The sequence below is a fragment of the Protopterus annectens genome, chromosome 10.part0 (genome assembly GCF_019279795.1).
Source record: "Protopterus annectens isolate FY-2018-M chromosome 10.part0, PAN1.0, whole genome shotgun sequence".
Classification (NCBI taxonomy): domain Eukaryota; kingdom Metazoa; phylum Chordata; order Ceratodontiformes; family Protopteridae; genus Protopterus; species Protopterus annectens.
In genome coordinates this window covers 675,060,681-675,083,311 of record NC_056744.1, presented here as the reverse complement: position 1 = coordinate 675,083,311, position 22,631 = coordinate 675,060,681, and the positions used below count along the sequence as shown (strand labels likewise).

Below are 22,631 nucleotides of genomic sequence, written 5' to 3'. Positions count from 1 at the left end.
CTTTACTTTGCTGTAGTGCAATCTCAGAGTTGATATATTTAAGTAGGGGTGTGTATTTTATATAACATGTATACTATAATATTGCATAACATGTTTTCTCTGTTTTTTCATTTTTTTAGTCAACCGATCTGGCAACTAGGCTTCAGCAAAAGTGCACTTTCGTTGACATGCGCATCTACTTTGTTCAATGTAACTTATTTTCGAACAAACAAAGTAGATCCATATATATATATATATATATATATATATATATATATATATATACACACACACATTGAATTCTTGAATGCTTGATTAGCTTTCTGTTTCTTCCCTTTTCTAGTGAATGGATGAGATCACCTCTTGTTTGAATATTTGCTTAGTGATATGGGTTGTTGATGGTTGATGTTTTATGTTTACTTTGGCCATTTCATTGCATTTCCAACAGAATGTATGTCTCCATTGAGTTCCATCCCTTTTGCAGTATGATATAGTCAAGCTAAAGATATTTTTATATTTTCAGTTTCTACCAGAATAGCATTTTTTCCTCTGCATTTTGGGGGTGCATACTTATATAACTCCAGGATTAGTTTCTTTTTCTTAGCTCAACTGAGTACCATAGTTAGATCCAGTATCTTGTCAGGGATGAATTAGAGTGAATAGATATCAGTGAGTGAATGAATGGCTAAAAATATAAGTAATGTGAATGTGGATGTGTGTGTGTGTGTGTGTGCACGTGTGTGTGTGTGTGTGTGTGTGTGTGTGTGTGTGTGTGTGTGTGTGTGTGTGTGTGTGTGTGTGTAGGGGCATAGGCATTGCGTGTTTCTGTGCCTGTGTCTGTGTGTATGCCTATCTCTGTCTCTGTGTATCAAAACGTTTCAAATAAGATATGATTTTGTTTCATATTCATCTAAAAGCATAACATTTAATCCCAAACTGTAGTGTTTGAACAGACACTTTACAGCTTGACCCTATTAGAGTCTGAGTGCAAGGGTCTACTACCATCTTTAATGTAAAAACAGATATGCTTTTATCACTTCCTATGTTATATAAAATACATGGAGTTGCAAATTATTGTTCTGCTGACATGATGTGTAATGCTTTTTATGACTTAACTGTTTACATTACAGAACTGAAAAAATGCTTGTCTATCAGTTAAAAAGAAAATGTAATCATATACAAAATCAGCAATAATGCATACGTCCTTTCTTGTTTACTTTTGCATCTATCAGCTTAAGTTCTGTATTTCTAATGGGATAGTTAATCAGCAGATATTCTCAACTTCTGCATAATTCACCACTGCACTGGGCATTCCAGTGTGTAATTACCACTGACATATCAGAAGAGTATTGTAGGCTAGAGTTATACAAAATTCATGTTTGCAGTGGTGTACATCTATGGAAAATGTAGCCTATAATAACATTATGTTTTTAATAAACTTATAAAGCAATTTACTTTTTGAAACATTTTTGTGGCACCTTTAAAACACTTAGTGCTTATTATACCTTTGAAGCTTTTGTTTTAGTAGCAGAATATATTTGATAAAATGTTAATTATGATGAGAGAAAATATATTTATTTATTAATTTTTATTTATGGTTAACCAGTTTGTTAACTGTTCATGGATACTTTTCAGCCACAATCCAGTCCAATGGTTTTATAACATTTTAATATATTGTTTCAGTATATCTGGGTTTATGCATATTAACAATAATTAGATAAACACACACACACACATATATCTATATATATATATATATATATATATATATATATATATATATATATATATATATATATATATATATATATATATATATATATATATGGGTCTAGCACATTTCACTGAAACTCAAATTAGTGTGCACTTTTCACAGAAAGCTCAGTTCACTGAAAACTCAAATCACTGAAACACATTTCACTTAAAGTTATATATAGCCTTTTCCCCACTGTAGTGCAACCCTGGAGTTAGTATATATAGTAAGGGAGTGTGGGGGTCACCGCCCTCCACATATTTTAAGTATATATTATGTTCAGAAAAGAGTAATATATTGGAATTGCAAGTATCCATGTATATAGTTCAAAATATTTAAAATATGTGGGGGGCTAAATCCCCCACACCCCCCTTACTATATATACTTACTTCAGGGTTGCACTACAGTGGGGAAAACGCCATATATAACTTTCAGTGAAATGTGTTTCAGTGAATTAAGTTTTCAGTGAATTGAGCTTTCAGTGAAAAGTACACACTAATTTGAGTTTCAGTGAAATGTGCATTCAGTGACAGCCCTAGACCCTCATATATATTTATATGTGTGTGTGTGTGTGTGTGTGTAATGATGATGACTGGTATTGTGCAGTACAGTTTAAGTAGATTATAGGCAATTATCTTGATGTAAAATTTTCAACACAGACATAATTGCACATCTATGATGACATCAGTAGCACCTTTTCTGTATCTTTTCCTTTGCAAAACAATTGGGAGATCATCTAAAGATAATTATGTTCCTTTAGATATGTGACTGCCAAAAGCCATTGTCCCAACAGATAAAACAACTGTTGATTTCTTATGTTACATGGAGAAAAATCTTAACTTCTGATGCCTGTGTCATTCCATAGCTCCAACCCCCGCTCCAAGACAGAGTTCCCCATCAAAATCATCCACGTCACATACCAGCAGTGACCCTGCTCCTGACGATCCATTTGGAGAAGGGTTTGGAAGCCCAAGTAAAAGCGAGGAACAAGACATTGTAAGTAGTGCATCTCCTGATATTTAAACATGTCACAGTCATGCTGTCATTTCAGTACAAAAAAATATATATAAAACAAGATCCTATTCTCAAAAAGCGAAATAACACGTAATGTACCTGCACACAGAAATCTGTGTTTGGCAGATACACACATACATACATATATATATATATATATATATATATATATATATATATATATATATATATATATCACACATACACTAAATTAACAAGAAAACATGATTATGTGCTGTGTGATTTTTATACTGTTATTAGTTATGAGTGCATTTATTTATTTATTTTGGATATATAAGTGCAGAGCAGGTCATTGTCAGAAGTAGTTGAAGGTGGATAAGAACAACAGCATGGCTTAAATTAGGCCAATTAACAGCAGGTTTGTGCATGCAGATGGTAAAAGAAGTGGAAGTAATCCACTTTTAGTCTGACAAATTCCATAATTGATGCATTCACTTATTAATAATGTTGTTACGTTTGTATACAATTATATTTCCAATTAACAGTGTTTTCTTGGAAGAAGCACAGAAGCAGTTTCTTCTCTTATGTTATCTGTTGTGTATTGGCTCCATTTCTCATTGTTCTTTTAAAACATAATAATTATGTGTAAACCAGAGCTGTAATTCTATGTACTTCTTTTATTTACAGTAGTTGCTATATTGTGTGCAGATGGGTTAGCATTGTCACCTTACAGCAAGACATTCTCCAGTTTGATTCTCGGCTGGGGTGCCTTCTGTGTGGAGTCTGCATGTCTTCCACGTGGTCGCATGGGTTTCCTCTGGGTGCTCCGGTTTCCTCCCACATCCCAAAGACATGCTGTAGGTGGATCGGACACTCTAAATTGGCCCTAGGTGTGAGTGCATGCGTGTGTGCCTTCTGTGGAAGGTTGGGCTAGCAACTCGACACCGTAAAACTCCACTGCCAATCACAAGTGGACAGGTGATCTGCTGTGGCGATCCCTAACTGGGCAAAGCCGAAAGAAGAAGAAAAAGTTGCTATATTGTGTGCCAAGGCATTAGTCATGGACATGTCTGTTCTTGTATTACTAGATCATAAACTTCACTTGGCCTGTTTTATATCCTAACCTGGGAAAAGGAACACAATCATGAGCAGAAGGCATTTGCTTAATATTACAGATTTCTTTCTCAAAAACGCCCACCATTAGCTTGCATTCACTTTATTGTTTCTGAGCCATTATCCTTGAGTTCTTGGTATTCTCGATATTCTCATTAGAGGACATCATCTGGTGCTCATGATAATATTTTCTTTGACAAGTGCATCTTAACAGTAATTGTGACAGGTAGATGTGCTGCTATCTTTTGACAGATATGTCCTCCCTAAGCATCCTAATTTCTTGATGTTATGGCCAGGAATCAGACACCTGTCAAAGTCAGGTCAAATGTTTGTTGCTTTCTTTTTATTCATTTGTACATCCACCCCCTTGCCAGCCTTATGTCAGTTATTCCAGATATGCCCAGTTGTCCCCCAAATGGGTGAGATCCACTGTACAACCATCACACATGCAAACTTCACCTCTGGTGCTCAGACAGCTAATTAGGTGAGAGCTGTCTACATCATAGTATGGGGACTATCCTTTCATGCCATGAAGCTACCTAATAGCTATTGTATTTCCCTGTTGTGGAGTGAAACTAGTCAGCTATTTCCTACTAAAAATGGTCACCCTTCTGCATTCTTATAAAAATTGGCCATACCTTATCTCTTCCATAGTGAAATCCTGCATTTTCAATGTCTCAACACACATCCGTCTAGTAAAAGGCTGTACACCAGCCCTATGTTGAGCATTTCATTCCTGCATAGTCTGTGCACCAGCCACATGCTGAGCATTTCATACCTGCACAGGCTGTGCTCCAGCCCTATGCTGAGCAATTCATACCTGCACAGGCTGTGCACCAGCCCTGGGCTGAGCAATTCATACCTGCACAGGCTGTGCACCAGCCACATGCTGAGCATTTCATACCTGCACAGGCTGTGCAGCAGCCACATGCTGAGCATTTCATTCCTGCATAGGCTGTGCACCAGCCCTATGCTGAGCATTTCATACCTGCACAAGCTGAGCACCAGCCACATGCTGAGCATTTCATACCTGCACAGACTGTGCACCAGCCCTATGCTGAGCAATTCATACCTGCACAGGCTGTGCACCAGCCCTAGGCTGAGCATTTCATACCTGCACAAGATTTGCAGCAGCCCTGTGCTGAGCATTTCATTCCTGCACAGGCTGTGCACCAGCCACATGCAGAGCATTTCATACCTGCACAGGCTGTGCACCAGCCACATGCTGAGCATTTCATATCTGCATAGGCTGTGCACCAGCCCCTATGCTGAGCATTTCATATCTGCATAGGCTGTGCACCAGCCCCTATGCTGAGCATTTCATAAGTGCACAAACTGTGCACCAGCCACATGCTGAGCATTTCAGACCTGCACAGGCTGTGCAGCAGCCCTATGCTGAGCATTTCATACCTGCACAAGCTGTGCACCAGCCCCATGCTGAGCATTTCATACCTGCACAGTCTGTGCACCAGCCACATGCAGAGCATTTATACCAGCCTTACATGCCTTTTTAAAGTTCAATATCTTGCTTACATATCTTTGAATCTTTATGTTCCAGCCTTGAAATGATTTTGCCCATGTCACATTTGTCTTTGTAGTAGTTTATTCTGTACTTTCTGGCAAGTGGTAAAATTTAAAACATGTATCTTATTACAAGATGATGTTATATTTTGTACTGCTGTCTCTGTCCATGTATTTTCACCAAGAAAGCAAATGTATGTTCAGGGACTGTATTGCTAGGGCCTGGCCCTATGGGATACAGGGACAAAGCCACAACTAGTACTCCGGTGACCTGTGTTCAACTAATGCCATGGGTGCTGGAGGAACCAGATGAAGGAAAATGGGCATGAATGGGTAACACCATCTCACCTGGCTTGGATTCAGGGAAGTAACAAGTATCACCATCTGCAATGCATATACATGGATAGCTGATTCCTTGTTGAAGAGTCTAGGCAGACTCACACTGTTTCAAGAGGTGCAAATGCCACTGAGTCAGAGTGGTGGACCTGTGAAAAAAGACAATGAAATCCATGAAGAACTGATATGGTAACCAAAGCTGCAGCCGCAACAGTCTGTAGGGCAAAGTAACAGATTAAGAATAAGGATTACTGTTCAGAATGTCAGATCCTGGCCACAGCTAACTTAGTAAAAGTTAGCAAAATAAATAATGTCCTCTTTCCAGAGAAAAAACAGCCCATTTAAGGTTTTAAGCAGACCTTTATTCAACAACAGGTATGCATGTAGATATTTGGGCATGTATCCCTGTAACAGATCAAGCAGCCATAGTGAATCTGCAAGTCTTCCACCAGGGATGGCTTAGTTTGGAGAGGAGAAGGAACACTAGTGGGTCAGTATCTCTTCCAATTCCTATTACCTGGCTCTCACCTCTCCTTGTAATTAATAGACTGATAGGTCCCCTCAGTGCAATCAAATTGGTTAGAGGATTTTTGCACAGTCCATGGGAAACTGACTCTTACTACTTGATGGAAAGAGTAAATGAGGTTTGGTTACAAATCAATTTGTTCAGAGACATCTTCAGAGTGGGGTTAGATAAATATATTAATAGGAGTTAAGAAGGTAGGGAGAGTAAAGGGTGAAATGGGAAGGAGGGATGATTGAAAGGAAATGAGATAAGGGTAGGAAGAGTTTTAAGGGAGCTTATGCAAGTGTAACTGGGTAAGAAATCACATTTTGGCATGACCTTGCTACTTCCATTCAGTTGCAGCATGCTCTTCCCCTGTCTCTATATTCTAAAAAGCAAAGCAGGTACTTGCCGTGGGTCCTGTTTTACACAGACATTTGTGCTTGTGAAGCAGGGCAGGTCTGATATGCTTGAATGTTTCCACAGATTTATTTATAACAGATAGTATGCCTGCCATGATGGTGGTTAAGGGCTTTACTCTGCCGGTGGGCAGAGAAGGCTTGTGGTGGTGAAATACTGACTCCTGGTATTGGTTTTGTGGTGGCCAGCTCAGTGGTAATTCTGTTTGTTTTGAGGTACCCGTGAATAATGGCTGCTTCCCCGCATGTGCGGTGAGTAGGGTAGTAGGGTAGCCATTGGGGGAAGGCGAGATATGCCTTGGAGCATGGATGATTATACTTAAAAAAACCAAAACGAAAAAATTTGAGCGGCTAAGAAGGGGAGACTGATGTGTGTGTGTGTGTGTGTGTGTGTGTGTGTGTGTGTGTGTGTGTGTGTGTGTGTGTGTGTGTGTGTGTGTGTGTGTGTGTATATATATATATATATATATATATATATATATATATATATATATATATATTTATATGTATAATCATCATCTTCTTTCTGTTGTTCCTGTTAGGGGTCGCCAAAACGGATCATCTGTTTCCATTTCTTCCTCTCCTCTGCATCTTGCTCTGTCACATCAACCACCTGCATGTCCTCTCTCACCACATCCATAAACCTTACCTTAGGTCTTCCTCTTTTCCTGTTACGTGGTAGCTTCATCCTTAGCATCTTTTTCCCCAATAAACTCAGCATCCCTCCTCAGCACATGTCCGAACCAACGTAATCTTGCCTCTATGGCTTTGTCTCCATACCTTCCAACCTGGGCTGACCCTCTAATATACTTATTCCTGATCCTGTCCACCCATGTCACACCCAGTGCAAATCTTAACATCTTTAACTCTGCCACATCCAGCTCTAACTACTGCCTTTTTATCAATGCCACTGTCTCCAACCCATATAACATAGCTGGTCTCACTACCCTCTTGTAGACCTTCCCTTTCACTCTTACTGGTACTTGTCTGTCACAAATCACTCCTGACACTCTTCTCCACCCACTCCATCCTGCCTATGCTCTCTTCTTTACCTCTCTTCCACACTCACCATTACTCTGAACTATTGATCCCAAGTATTTAAACTCATCCACCTTCGCCACCTCTACTCCTTGCATCCTCACCATTGTTCTCTCCACCCCCTCATTCACACACATATATTCTGTCTTAGTTCTGCTAACCTTCATTCCTCTTTTCTCTAGCGCATATCTCCGTCTCTCCAGGGTCTCCTCCACCTGTTCCCTACTCTCACTACAGATCGTTATGTCATCTGCAAATATCATAGTCCATGGGGACTGCTGTCTGATCTCGTCTGTCAACTGTCCATCACCATTGCAAATAAGAAAGGGCTCAGAGCTGATCCTTGATGTAATCCCACTTCGACCTTAAATGCATCCATCACTCCCATCTCAGACCTCATCGCTGTCACACTACCCTCGTACATATCCTGTACCACTCTTACACACTTCTCTGACACTCCCGACTTCCTCCTACAATACCACAACTCCTCTTTAGGCACCCTGTCATATGCTTTCTCTAAGTCTACAAAAACACAGTGCAACTCCTTCTGATCTTCTCTGTACTTCTCCAATCAACACTCTCAGAGCAAACAACACATATGTAGTGCTCTTTCCCGGCATGAAACCATACTGCTGATCATTAATCATCACGTCCCTTCTTAACCTAGCTTCCACTACTCTTTCCCATAGCTTCATACTGTGACTGATCAATTGAATCCCTATGTAGTTACTACAGCTCTGCACATCACCCTTATACTTAAAAGTCGGTACCAAAACACTTTTTTTCCATTCCTCAGGTATCCTCTCACTTTCCAAGATTTCATGAAACAATCTGGTTAAAAACTCCACTGCCATTTCACATAAACACCTCCATGCTTCCACAGGTATGTCATATGGACCAACAGCCTTTCCATTCTTCATCCTCTTCATAGCTATCCTTACTTCCTCCTTGTAATCCATTGCACATCATGATTCACTATCCCCACATCATCCAACCTTCCCTCCCTCTCATTCTCTTCATTCGTCAACCTCTCAAAGTACTCTTTCCATCTCCTCAACACACTCTCCTCGCTTGTGAGTATGTTTCCCTCATTATCCTTTATCACCTTTACCTGCTGCACATCTTTCCTAGCTCGGTCCCTCTGTCTAACCAATATATATATATATATATATAAATAACTGTCTGTTTGGTCCTGGGTGCATGATGCTTGGCAGGTTGATCCGGTGCTCAGATGGGAGTGTTTGTTTGTTGCAGTATTCATTACCCTAGATGCATTTGTTTCACGTTCATTAACCAGGTAGGTGATTGGTTCTCATATTTGATTGGTGCCTGGATTTAGCTGAAAAGTGGCTTGGCAGGTTGGTTTGCAGTTATGCTTATTGGTGCAGTTTTGTTAGGGTGTACTGCAGGAGGGCTGGGATGCCAAGAAATGGACAACTGTTACATTCAGTTGTGGGTGTTTTCATTGTTTGTGTGTGTGGATGGTTTGGAGGGATTTTACATTTAATGGCTTCACGGTGTAGTCTGCCCATGAGGCTCAATGAGTCAGGGGGCACTTATCAGGTGGGGTTGGTTTTTTGGATTGTTACCATTGTGGCAAGGTTAGGTTAACTTTTTCTTTATTATCATGGTTTGGATGTGGGAAGAGAGCAGCTGGGATGGTGGTGGCAGTGGGGTGCTTGCCATTGAGTTGGCCTGTTCCTGGTTATTTCGCATTCTTTTGTCTTGAACTGCTTTAGGACTTTATAGTGGGGTTGCTTGGTATTATGGCTTGTTGTTAGGTATGTGCGCGGAATGGTTTTGATTTGTGCAGCTTGGTTCGCACTGGCATGTTCAGACCTCAGGACATGCACACCTCTGAATCTCCCAATATTTATGGGGATGTTGTGGTTTTCTCATGGTGCTGTGTCAGTTTTGCTCTGTTTCCCTTGTCTGCGTGTGCAGGCAGCTTTTCGCGGGCTTTGAGCTAGGTGCGGAGCTCCAGTTGTCACCGCACATGTGTGGTGCTTCTTGGCAGTACAGCTTCAGTGCTTTGAAAGTCCTGGAGGACAAAGCTGAAAATAAATAAATCTTGGCAGTACAGCTTCTTCCAAAGTGGGAGACGTTGGGATCAAGGACTATCTCATTGCCGGTGTCTTTCTAAAGTGATGTGAGTATGCATTTATTTTTTGGGACATGATGGCACAGTAAATTGTATTGTACAGTTGTTCATGCATGGCTGGTATTTTTTGTCATGTGAGCTTGGTGGCCAGTCTGTGGCAATATGTGTTCTGTATAGTTTGTGGTTCCACAGTGAAACAAGGAGATTGGTGCTTTGAAAGTCCTGGAGGACAATGCTGAAAATAATAAATGATTAGGGGGAGGAATGTCCCCTTTTCTGTTATGGGGCAGTGATGTGCACTTTGTGGAGACTTCAAGAGCAGTCATGATATCTGAGAAATAGTTCTAATTTTGTGAGTGATGGGGCGTTGCTCTTTTAATTACTGACCTTTGAATTAGAATTTCATACCCTTCTGAAAATCCATGCTTACACTAAATCTTTTATTCTACTAACTCTGTAAGTTTATAAGAGAAATATTTAAAACGTGTCTCCATTTTTTTCCTTCTTTAACTGGAAGAAATGGAGTTATATAGATAGTAATAATGGCTTGGGGGATATAGGCAGGCAAGAGGTAATGGGAACTGCTAGATTTACCTATTTTGGTTAACTATTAGCTTGGTTCGTATGGGGTGGGCTGGTGGGTGTTTGCATATTTCTCAACAGTATAGATTTCATTCAGTGTTCAGGATTCCACTTCACATTTTAGTCATCTGCAATGGTGAAAAGATGATTAAGTAGTTTGGTTGAACTAGTCGCTGTTCATTGAAGACTACAGTTAGAAGTGAATGGCAGCTATTGGAGTTCAAGACCGCATGCTCTACAGAGAATTTAGGTTAGAGCTAAACCTGTAATTTTAACAATGTTCTAAGTTTATGGCAGTAATTTCTAAAGTGGCTGCAGTTTTGGGCAGTTTATTTTAATGGGTTCCTATTACATTGTCGAATGGCTAAAATGTCGAAAGTGCCGTTCATTGAAAAGTGTTTTGTGAGATTGCAGTACAGTGAGGATCAGGAAATTTGCCCTTTCCTCACTGTAGTGCGATCTCGGAGTTGGTATATATAATTAGTGGGGGGTGTGGGGGGTTGTGCCCCCCACAAGAACAGTTTAGATGAACAACACTTTCGATATTTTAGCCGTTCGACATTGTCAACATTTGTCAATGTGATATAGACTCATTTTAATTATGGCTCCATCCAGCCTTCCTGCTGTAAGAAGCTGAGGAGTATAGTTGTGTGCAACTTCCTGTTAGGGGACTCGGTAGCTCCCAACTGTATGTGAATTATTGGCTGTGCCCACCCATGCTCATGCTATGGGTAGCCAGTAGGGGCATGTCTCGTGTTGGTTGAGATTTTCTCAGAATGTCCGGAAGCCAACTCAGGCTTTGGTTACATTTAAAAAAAAAAGAAAAAAAGGAAAAACTCTGGGAGGTATTGTATAGTTTCAGTTGTTTCTATAACTTGAGTTATCTAGCTTGCTTGCAAGGTAAGATACCTGTTTTTCTAGTGTGATATGACTTTAAATAAGTCCAACAAGGGTAAACCACATGCAAGCTGAATGCACGTTACTATGGGAGGGCTCATTTTCAGGATTATAAATGATAGTGCATTACAAACTACATGGTTCAATAATTGTGCAAGCAGCTATTAAAGTGCACTTTGCTTCAGAATTCTCTGTTAATGAAGTGAGTGACAGATGTTTCTCTGTCACTGATTATTATAGCAATGACTGGTGCTGGTGCAACAGAGATCAGGTGTTAATGTTTTCTGGGGAAGGTGTTGTATCAGCACACTTCATAATTCACATAAATGGGAGGTTTCTGGAGGATTAGTTGTTAACCATTTAGGTTTGAAATTCGGATGTGGCATACACTTGGGGTTCCATCTTCATATGATTGTCTGGTAAATACTGGCATATCTTTGCTGCCTGGGATTACGTAGTGATGATAGGAGATTGTAACAGCAATAGTGGGGAACCAAAGTAGTGAAAAATGGGGATTCCAACCACAGTAACCACCAACAGAAGAAAACAGGCTGGAAGGAAGCACTCAGGTTCACAGTTTCTTCAAGGTTTAATGGCAAAAGTAGTAGATAAGCAAAACAACAAAAATGCTGATAACACTCCAAATACATTTTCGTTCACAAGAACTTCATCAGAATAATAAATTACATAGCAAAAGGCCCATTAAATAGTTCCCCTAATCAAAACATAACCATTAAAATGACAGTATACAATTTAAAAAGAAATTTTAAAATTCCAAATGCTTCCACCTAGTGTCAGAACATACTAATTATACCCTAAAAACAATGATAAAAATATAAAAGCTGTTCATGCAATCACTCATATAGTATCAATAAAATATCTCAGTAGTGTATTGATATAAACGTATATAACTGAGAAAAGTACATGTTTATACTTATGTAAAAAGTATGTGTGTATTAAAAAAGTGTAAGTAAATGTATCTATTTCCAAAGTAATTTATAGCTTGGCAGACCTGTGTTTTAGTAGAGGTGCTATTGAGATGTTCTCATTTAACCCGGGGTTCCTGCTTGCATCTAGGGTAATCTACCACAATAATTCCCTATACTCAAGGATAGTCTCCCATGCACCCCCCCTCACATCCTGAATAGCAACCTCTAAAACAAAAAACTCAAACCTTGCCTTTGGGCAGTCCAAAGAATGTTTATACAGAGCATTTTTAACACTCAACATTTGAACGTTAGCAATAGTGGGGACTTATGCTGATGTAACACCAGTTGTCTGTTGGCTTTCTAACTTTATAAGGAGCAGTATTTTAGAAATTGCCCCATACATTGGGTCATTGTCCTGCTTTTGCTTATAGCTTTGTTTAAACAGTTTCCTCGGTGAAATTGAGAGGGATAACTAGCATGTATTTTGTTGCTATTTTGCAGTAAGTGGATATTGCTAACCTGAGGTGGCAGAAGAGACAGATTTTAGTTCATTATTTAGGCCCTTTTTTAAACTTTGGGTTCTTCATTTGGGGTTCTCATATCTGACAGATAACTTATGGTAGACATTAAGGGGGGGTCGTACTGATAAGGTGTTTGCCGCATAGATCCAAGATATACTGCCTGAGACTCATTTTTATTCAGTCTTGTAAAGGGAAGGTGCTTAATCTGTTTTCTTTTGCAGATGGCGGAAGTCTGGAATTTGACAGGGCATCGGTGGTGATCTGAAGGAAAGGAATGGGAAAGGTGATGTAGACTGTTTTAATGGATGTCCGAGTTGCTTTGGTGTTGCACAATGGGGTCACATATGGGGACTGCATAGATTTGGAAGGTAATAGATTCTGCTTCTGAGTTTTGGTAGCTGCATGGCATTGGTCAGGAGGATTCGCATTAGTTTGCCAATGTGGCAGGAGGATTGGGTTGGGGAATACTTTTGAGGGGATTGGTTTGTGGCTTATCTGTCAAAAGGGGTATTATGACTGGAGGTGGGATGTGGGACCTTCAAGCTGGTTTTAATTTAGCAGGCATAGTATTAGCAGGGGAAGTTGGGGAAGGTATAGGGTCCATTTCCACTTGGTCAAGATGACAGTGGTATGGTTTGTGGATGTGGTTAGCCAGGGCATGTTAGGTTGGGTTTGAAGGATTAGGTAAATATGGCAGGATTCTGAGGTAGCTTTTAGACGTAATGCATATGGAAGGGTGTTGATGGCTTGGTCATATTGTGTTGCAGCCCTCAGGGGTTAGGAGACAGGTGGGACTTATTGTTGAGTTATTTGGTTCAGGCTGGGAACAAGCTGGGACATGTCAGCTGGTCAAGGATTTTTTTTTGTTTTTTTTTGTTTGTTTAGCTGCAGTTAACTTCAGTTTGTGGGTGACAAGGTTAGGTTAATTTATTAATTTTGGATGGTGCCTCATGCTGTAAGGGTAGGTTTAATAGTGTGAAGCTCAGCCAGGGTTGCCAGATGTCCCTATTTGAGTGGGACTGTCCCGGGATCAGCGGCCTGATCCCAAGTTCTGCACTGCCGGTTTAAATCCCCGGCAGCCTCCACTTTGTTTTTTATTTTTTTGATTGGCCCATATACTGGCATATGGGCCAATCAAAAATTGCTAAACACAGAGCTTCTTGTGTTTAATGCGGAACATCACAGTTCCGCATTAAACAGAAGTAGCTCCGTGTTTAGCGATTATTGATTGGCCCGTATACCAGTATATGGGCCAATCAAAAAATCGCAAAACAGAGCTACTTTTGTTTAATGCAGAATTGCAATATTTCGCATTAAACAGAAGTAGCTCGTGATTTTGATTGGCCCATATACTGGTATAGGGGCCAATCAAAAAATCGCAAACACAGAGCTACTTCTGTTTAATGCGGAACTCTGATGTTCTGCATTAAAGACCTAGCGTGGAAGACCTTCTTTTTTTTTTTTAGTCTTCACTTGCCGTGAAAGGCTTTTTTTGTCCCTACCTGGCCAGTTGGAAATCTGGCAACCCTGAGCTCAGCAGACATTGCCTATTGTTATGATGAGCCATTGACCTACATTTTGTCTGGTTATTGTTCATCGATGTAGTGATGTCATTAACAGGGTGGTCTTGGTTGCTAAATGCTTTCCTGACGTATAATAGTGGGTTTGATGTCAGGATTATTGATGATTGATCCATCAGAAATGAAATCTCATTCTGGTCATTAGTATATTCATTGGGAGGAGAAAGGAATGCAATTAGACATATTTTGTTTTAGCTGTCATTGGGCTTAGAGCTTTGATGGTATACTGTTCTGGAGTGGTTGTGCCTGTTGTGGGTTTAGTGTTTTGGTGGTGCATTCATAAGGTAATGACCTGGGAAACATTGTGAAGTTACTATTGGGGGCTAGGTAAGTCAATTTCGTCAATTTACAGAGGTTTTGCTAGGTTATGAGGTTATGATTGGCCACTTTAGCATTATAGAGGGATGAGGGTTTAATTTTAGCCAGTTAGGCAGTTGGTTACTTTGGCTGTTTATGAGTTAGAGCTTTGGGAGGTGGTGACATGGATTTAGTTTAGTTAGAGGGGATGCTGTACACTGAACTATGTTTTTTAATGCTTTTTAATGAGGTGTTAGGTTGGTAGTAGATATGGGGAACAGCCTGGTCAGGCTGCTGGGCGGAATAGAAGGACATGTGTGCCCTCTTCTGTTCCCCCTCTGGTTTTGGATGTTCATTTCAATGAGTTGGGACATCAAAGTGAGTATTTGGAGGTGGCTTGGTAAATAAGCAAACCTTATTTGGTTGGATGTTAATTCAATAAGTGGTAAATGAAATGAGTGGTGGGACACTGCTTCATAAGTAAGCGAGTGGAGATATAAATGCTGCTTACTGGGTCAGGTTGAGCAAGGTCACGCTGTCCTGATTAACATTACATGGATGTTGATGTTGGTAAATGAAGTGAGTGGTGGGACGCTGCTTCATAAGTGAGTGAGAGTAAGTATGGACACTGCTCACTGGGTCAGGATGAGCAAGGTCACACTGTCCTGATTGATATTACATGGATATTGATGCTGGAATTCAATCATCTATACAATGTTTAAATTGTAATTAATAAATATTGGCTAATAAAGTAATGTTTATGGAAGTTTAATAAAGGTTGTCAAATGTCATTCATTGTGATGTGTTTATTGAAGGAGACCGGGACAAACAAGGCTCAGGAACAGGATCCGTTCGATAAGTATGTTACAGAACAAAAAAATGTAGCGCATTGCTGGCACAGTATTGGTGGTTGTATATATGCATAATGATATGCTGAAAACTTATCTGCCCTGTGTTGCAGGAGCTTACCATAAGGAGCTTATCATAAGGAGTTATCTGTTTAAAATTTTGCCATCTGATCCTTTACGGCTGAGTGGTTTGATAAATATGTGAGGTATTTAATATCACTCAGCTTCATATATGCAGTTTTTTTCTTATCTGGACTAAGTTTAGTTACTTTTCACAGTTTGTTACATGAAGCTCCTTCTTCCAAAACTTTATCTAGTACTAATATCTTTAGCTGAGTGCAAATGATATCTTATCATTTTATGCATGCATGCAAAACACTTTCAAAAGCAGAGACCTTTAATATCAAAATAAATATATTTCCTTCTAAGAGCTTGTGATTGAGAGGGATAGATGGGCACTGGTCACATATATTTTGGTCATTCAATGCAGTTTTTCACTAAGTCTTCAGTTTCCATTTCAGTATAAATAGACCACATTGAACTTTGGGCAATCTTCCTAACTTTTTTGTTCCCGAATGCCCTGTAATTATAATATCCAGCAGATTGGAGTACAGCTTGGCCAGAATTGGTGTTATGGAGTCATATATTAATATATTTTGGCACACATATAGGTGCTTTCTCTAATAGCAAAACTAAGGTTATTACTCCATTTCTATTATTTTACAGTCCAGTCTCACATATACATCACCAGTCTCCATTCCTGGTTTCCCTTTCCATGACTGTATTTGCTTTACGTAACTGCACTTTGATGGTTACTAAGTTCTTTAGGATTTTTGTATGATGTTTATGATAGGTTATACAAATAACTATGTTGCCTTGTTTTTTTTATACTCAGTGTAATATAGACTGTCCCCCCTCCCAGCAACAAGGACTACCACTGGTACAGGTTTCTAGTCATCACTGGTGCCCTGTTTTATGGGCCAAGAACAATCACTAAAGCAGTATCTCCTGTAATTACTGTATTTTATACTGCATCTCCTCTGGTTCAGAACATGCTAAAGGCTCTTTCTCTGTCTAATTTTGTTTGTTTGTTCATTTGTTTACTTATATCTTTTACTTTTATTGATCAGATTGGTCCTACTGTACATGGCGTATTTTCCACAGAGAGCCAAGGTGTCACTCATACAGGCCAAGACTTTGACAAATATGACATTGACAAATCTCCCTCCCCCCATTAGTGTTTTAATAGGTATCATGGGACCTTCTCCATCCACTTGATCTTCCACTAGATCAGGCAGACTTAGTTCTAGATCAGGCAGACTTAGTTCTAGATCAGGCAGACTTAGTTCTAGATCAGACAGACTTAGTTCTAGATCAGGCAAACTTAGTTACATTCCAGTATTAGTAACTTTGAAGCCACTCCTGTGAATCTATCCGTACTACTTTGTGTAGTAGAACAGAGATCGGTGTGTAAGAATAAAGCATCATATGCCATCCTAATATATAAAGGTGGATCACAAGTCCATAAATACTTTGTATGATATGACAGGTTCTTTTGATTCCATGAAGGTTTGTTCTCCATCGTCTGTTCATTTTCACACATGCACATTCCTCAGCAATAACTATAACGTGTGCTACTTTTGAGAGGTTCTGTATTGTAGTAGTTGTACCACCCCAAATAAATCAGTTATGACATGTCTTGTGACCTGTTTGACTGTAGCATATCATCTACCTTTTATTGCACAGTTCATTTCTATCAAGTCACCTGCCCAAACTGTAACATTTCATGTCTGATTAACTCACATCTTCTTCTAAACCTACACAGGAGTCATAGCAGATTATCTTTGTGTTCTTAATCATTCTTCCAATAACCAAAAATAACATGTTGATAGCATTATGCAATTGAAAGCCTCTGAACTACTACTTCGCTGCTTGCTGCAAGAGAACATGTACAGATACCACTCTAGAAATCATAATTAATTTTCAACAGTCTTTTATGCCTAAAAATTGTGAGGTGCATTTTTACACATCCTTTCTGTATCTATTTGAGTATGTGCTTCTGCCATGGTGCATTTTAGACATCCCTTCTGTATCTATTTGAGTATGTGCTTCTGCCGTGGTGCATTTTAGACATCCCTGCATTTTAGACATCCCTTCTGTATCTATTTGAGTATGTGCTTCTGCCATGATGCATTTTAGACATCCCTTTTATATCTATTTGAGTTTGAGCCTCTGCCATGGTGCATTTTAGATATCCCTTCTTTGTCCATTTCAGCATGTGCCTCTGCCATGGTAACTTTTTAGAACTCTTGACTCCCAATCAAAATGCAAATATCTGTTCCATTTTTTCAAGGACTATCATACAGTAGTTATATAAATTCTCAGTAACATTAATATCTCCACATATATGAATATCCAGTTATTTACATTTCTTCACCAACAGCACCTTGTTCTAGCCCATTCACTGTCCCTTACCTTAGATAACACTACTATCAAATAATTTCTGATACAATGCAATAAAACACTAGCCTAATTCCTAAAAGTTTTGGGGCACCATTTGACACTATTTCATTTTTTTTTTTGTTTAATTTGCATATGTTTTGCCGTACTGGGGTTTTGTCTTTATGAATAAACACACAGTCTCCTTCTATTGTATTCAACAGTTTCAGTAATTCCAAATTCCAGCCCTTTAGCAGAGTTTTAATTCTTTTTGAATCCTTTTATCTACTAAGACTCAATGCTGTTTTAATTTCATGATATACATTCAGATTTACTCTTTGCAATTTTTTTGTTACATGTGACTGTTGCAGTTACTTTATTCTTTACTGCAGCCTTTTCGCTTATTGCTTTCAATTGTTTACCCTTTGCAGTAATCTTTTTCATTTATATTAAGTCTTTAGTAGATCTTAAGATTCATCCAAAGGAGTGAATAGAAATTATTCTTCACATTCTTTCATAGAAATCATTTGCAAAACAGTTTCTGTGTCTAACTGTATTATATATACGTTTCTTTCCTGCTTCTTCTAGATTAGCACAAAGATGTCTCTTGTTAGTTTGTTTCTTACTACATTATCTAAACAGATCAAGTCATAAATTCTAATTTCACCATTCACCTCCATTTTATCTCCCCGTTCTTTACTTATGCATCCTCTATTTGTTCATACATGGGGATTCACACTTAAGATCCCCCATCTTCTGTTTACCATTACTTTCTGTTTTTATTCTTACAGTAGCACTTTCTTTTCTTTCCGCACAGCCAATTTCAAAATGTCTTCTAGGTTCCTTCTGTTTAAACCAGCTCATATTAGCTCACTGATTTGTATCTAATTAATTATGCACATTTCTTAAAAGCCATAATGCACAATATCTTAACATAAGCACAAATATATCTTGTTGCAGTCCCCAATCTCCATGGTGCAGACAGAGTTTTATAACCCTAGCCATGACCCAGTTGACCTGAAGTCAAAGAACAGTTCGGTACCAGATGATAATGAGTGGTTTATGTTAGCTAGTCCATGCCACTGGGGAGTGGTTGTGGATTCCACTAGCAATTGGAGTGTGGCCTAGCAAAGAGTGGGTCAAGTCTCAATAGATGTTGTCAGGGTACCATTCTGGTGATGGCTGGTGAAGCCAGAAAGAAAGAGAGAGAGATAGTGCCACAGGTGGCAATGTCTGTAACATTATGCCTGCTACACCCAGTTAGGGATTCCCATCTCCTGCAATCACAAAAGTCCCTGCCCTGAGCCATGCATATAATGCCTTCCCCAAGGATCTCATTTATCTTCAATGGGAGAGGAAAGTAATTCACTCCCTTGAGTGGGAGGATCTTCCTGCAGGGTTACAGCAAGATTCAGACCCTTTTTCAAAAAACAGTCTTATAAGCTCTGGGGCTCAATGACCAGATAAGTATCAACAGCATTTTGAAGCTCAGATCATATGTTATTTAGTTTTATAAATATAGATTCAGACCTTACTACCAAGTGCAGTGAGGGAAAGGGATTGTCTGGTAGTCTTAGGGAAAGCAGACAACAAAGCCATTCTTTCTCTAGAGAAGGACAGAAGGAGAGCCAAACTACAGGGTTATAACAGGATTTGGTTAGCCTCCTCCCTTGATAAGTAAGTCAATGGGAAGTATGAATGGACTTGATAGGGTTATGGGTGGACATCAATGGCTAGTGGAATGTGGACTAAAAAATGATCCTTGAAAATCTTCTTGTAATTCTGGAATGTGTTTTGTTTATTTATCAGTATTTCTGTTAGTCCTTTTTCAAGCGTGCAGTCCACAACTGTTGTATTTTATTCTGGTGACACAGGTAACAATATTTTAGTGCTTTATAGGTTCATAAACCTGTAAACTTATGAACCTATAAAGCACTAAAATAGTGTTCCCTGTGTCACCAGAATAAAATAAAATAGTTGAAGTTTTGCCACTGCACATTATTGCAAAGTATTGTGGTGCAGCGGTAGCATTGTCACCTCACAGCAAGAGTTTCTTCAGTTTGATTCTTGGCTGGGGTACCTTATTTGTGGAGTCTGTATGTCCTCCCTGTGTTTGTGTGGGTTTCTTCCCTCGTCACAAAGATATGCAACTGGAGTGTTTCTCCCCATGCCTCCCCTGAAAATTGGCTTCATTCCAAGTCGGACTTTCCCAGTAAACAAATGTCAAATATAAATACATTTTACTTAGTATATATGTTTCAGAAGATGTAAATCCCAGGGATTACCTTCACACAATGCTCTATTCATTACTATTTGATTTTGCTACATTTACCTTTTATGCCATTTGTTTATTCTGCAAACTTCACTCTGTCTATGAATTTCCACAGGCAGTGTGCCATTTTATTGTAATAGTCATCACACATTATGATTAACTTGATCTTTGGTACTCTTACATATAATGTTTAGTTGTTCTTATTCTCTTTATAATTATGTATATGTTAGTATATAATGATTGATAGACTAATAGCAACATCTGACCATTAATCTGCACTTCTGACTTGATTATAATGCATATAAATTCTCTGTATACATTTTGATGGAATCTTTGACCATAAATAAGTTTTATTGATCATTTTATAATTATTAATTCATTTATTCATTCATTTATTCATTTTCTGATTGCCTGCTTAAGGGCTACAATGAATGTGATTCCTTTCTAATTGCTCAGTGGATGAAAGGGAGAGAAACTAATCCTGAATGAGACATCAACCAATCCCACACACTGCAGAGGCAAATGCAACTCACCAACATAAAATGTTCACAACTGTAGGCAATTTGAAAAATCTCCAATTCACCTATGGTAGATCTTTCAGATGTAAGAGGAAACTAATATACCCAGAGAATCCACCCCCAAAACACACACACACACACACACACACACACACACACACACACACACACACACACACACACACACACACACACACACACACACACATACACACCTTTGAGAGCCAGGCACTGTGAGGCAGAAATACGAATCACAGTGTTTCCCAGATCATTTTAAAAATCCATACACATTGCCATCTATATCTTTTACTGTATGATCAGTCAAGTTAGCAGTACATGCAAAAAATCACACTGTGTGTATTATCTTGTAATAATCATTCCAAAAGGTTTTATTTGTGTTGCTGGGTAACTTTTTAGACCATTTACTAATATTTGAAACATGATTCCACCTAGATGAACTGCACAGATGTAGTGATTCACATTGATGCCTCATAGTGCTAGGTTCCCCCGTTCAGTTCTTGGTAGGGTGCCTTCTGTGTGGAGTCTGAATGTTCTCCGTGTGTTCCATCTGCATATAAATGGCATAATATAAGTACTTTGTATTACCCATAACTGTGCACGCTGTGTGTGTGTGTGTGTGTGTGTGTGTGTGTGTGTGTGTGTGTGTGTGTGTGTGTGTGTGTGTGTGCTCATGCTTATGTGCCCATCATATCCTGTGAAAGGTTGTGGCCAAATCAGGATAAACTTCTGTGCCTTGTGTCCCTTGACTGCCATGATACTCCTTAGTGATCCTGCAAAGGAATAAGCAGGTAAATGGAGAATGATTAAAGAATGACTGAATGAATTCATGTATTTAACTCCATTGTTGAGAATGACATTTTCTTCTCTTTTTTTTTTTTGGCCCTCAAGGTCCTATCCATACTTTTGGATGATTTTTGCTACTTCTCAAGCATAGATGGATTTCACAGATAACAACTGGCCTTGTCATTTATTGTCTATTTTTTTTAACATTCCTTGCTTAGCAAAAACATTAACACACACACACACACACACACACACACACACACACACACACACACACACACACACACACACACACACACACACACACACACACACACACACACACGCATACACACACACACACACACACACACACACACACGCACACACACACACACACACACACAGTCTCATCAAACTGCATTTTTTACTTAAAATAGTTGCTGCTAAACACATTTGAATGATGTGTTAGCAATTTTATTATGAAAAATGAAAGCTGCGGTGGTGCAGCGTTAGCGTTGTCGCCTCACAGCAAGAGGTTCTCCCATTCGATTCTCGGCTAGAGCGCCTTCTGTGTGGAGTCTGCATGTCCTCCCTGTGGTCGAGTGACTGGGGTTCAAAAGACATGCGTGAATGGGCATGCCTTCATTGAAGGTTGGGCGTCAAGCTGGCACCTCGGCACCATAAAAATCTACTGCCAGTCATTAGCGGACCGGAGTTCTGCTGTGGAGACCCCTAACCGGGAAAAGCTGAAAGAAGTATTTATAAGTTGAACTCATAAGCAAAAACTAGTCAAAACTTAAAAGAAATTATGATAATAAAATATTATACATTTAAGATTTGTTTTACGATTGCATTTATTGTATGGTCATATTTAGGTGGTATACTGCAAGCAGTCAGTTCCCAAGAGCTCAAAGACCACTGCCTGACAACCAAAGATTTAGGTGTCTTGTAGCCTGCTTGGGTCGCTGCTTATGCCTGAACTTGACTACGTGTTCAGGCGAGATGCAACAGCTATGTGCAGAGAGTAGAGATGCTATACCTTGTCAGAATCTATAGCCCAGTTTGAGCAAGGTAAATGTGTCAGCTATGGATGGGAGTGGAGTATAGGTTAGGGTATAAGGTAGTGATTGGGAGGAGGGGGATATAGATCTGGTGGGAGTATTTGGGGTTAGGGAGTGGGACGGGAGTTTAGGGTAAGGGAGCAACTGGGGAGTTTTAGAGT

At 39.4% G+C, this 22,631-nt stretch overlaps 1 protein-coding gene across 6 annotated transcripts in view; it reads left to right on the top strand.

Annotated features, from left to right (window-relative positions):
- DAB1 (DAB adaptor protein 1) overlaps positions 1-22,631 on the top strand; it is a 2,980,230-nt gene that overhangs the window by 2,932,313 nt on the left and 25,286 nt on the right. For all 6 annotated transcript variants that reach the window (XM_044085518.1, XM_044085521.1, XM_044085520.1 and 3 more), the window contains one exon: positions 2,598-2,728. In XM_044085518.1, coding sequence (XP_043941453.1) covers positions 2,598-2,728 — 131 coding nt within the window. The remainder of the gene's footprint in view (positions 1-2,597; positions 2,729-22,631) is intronic.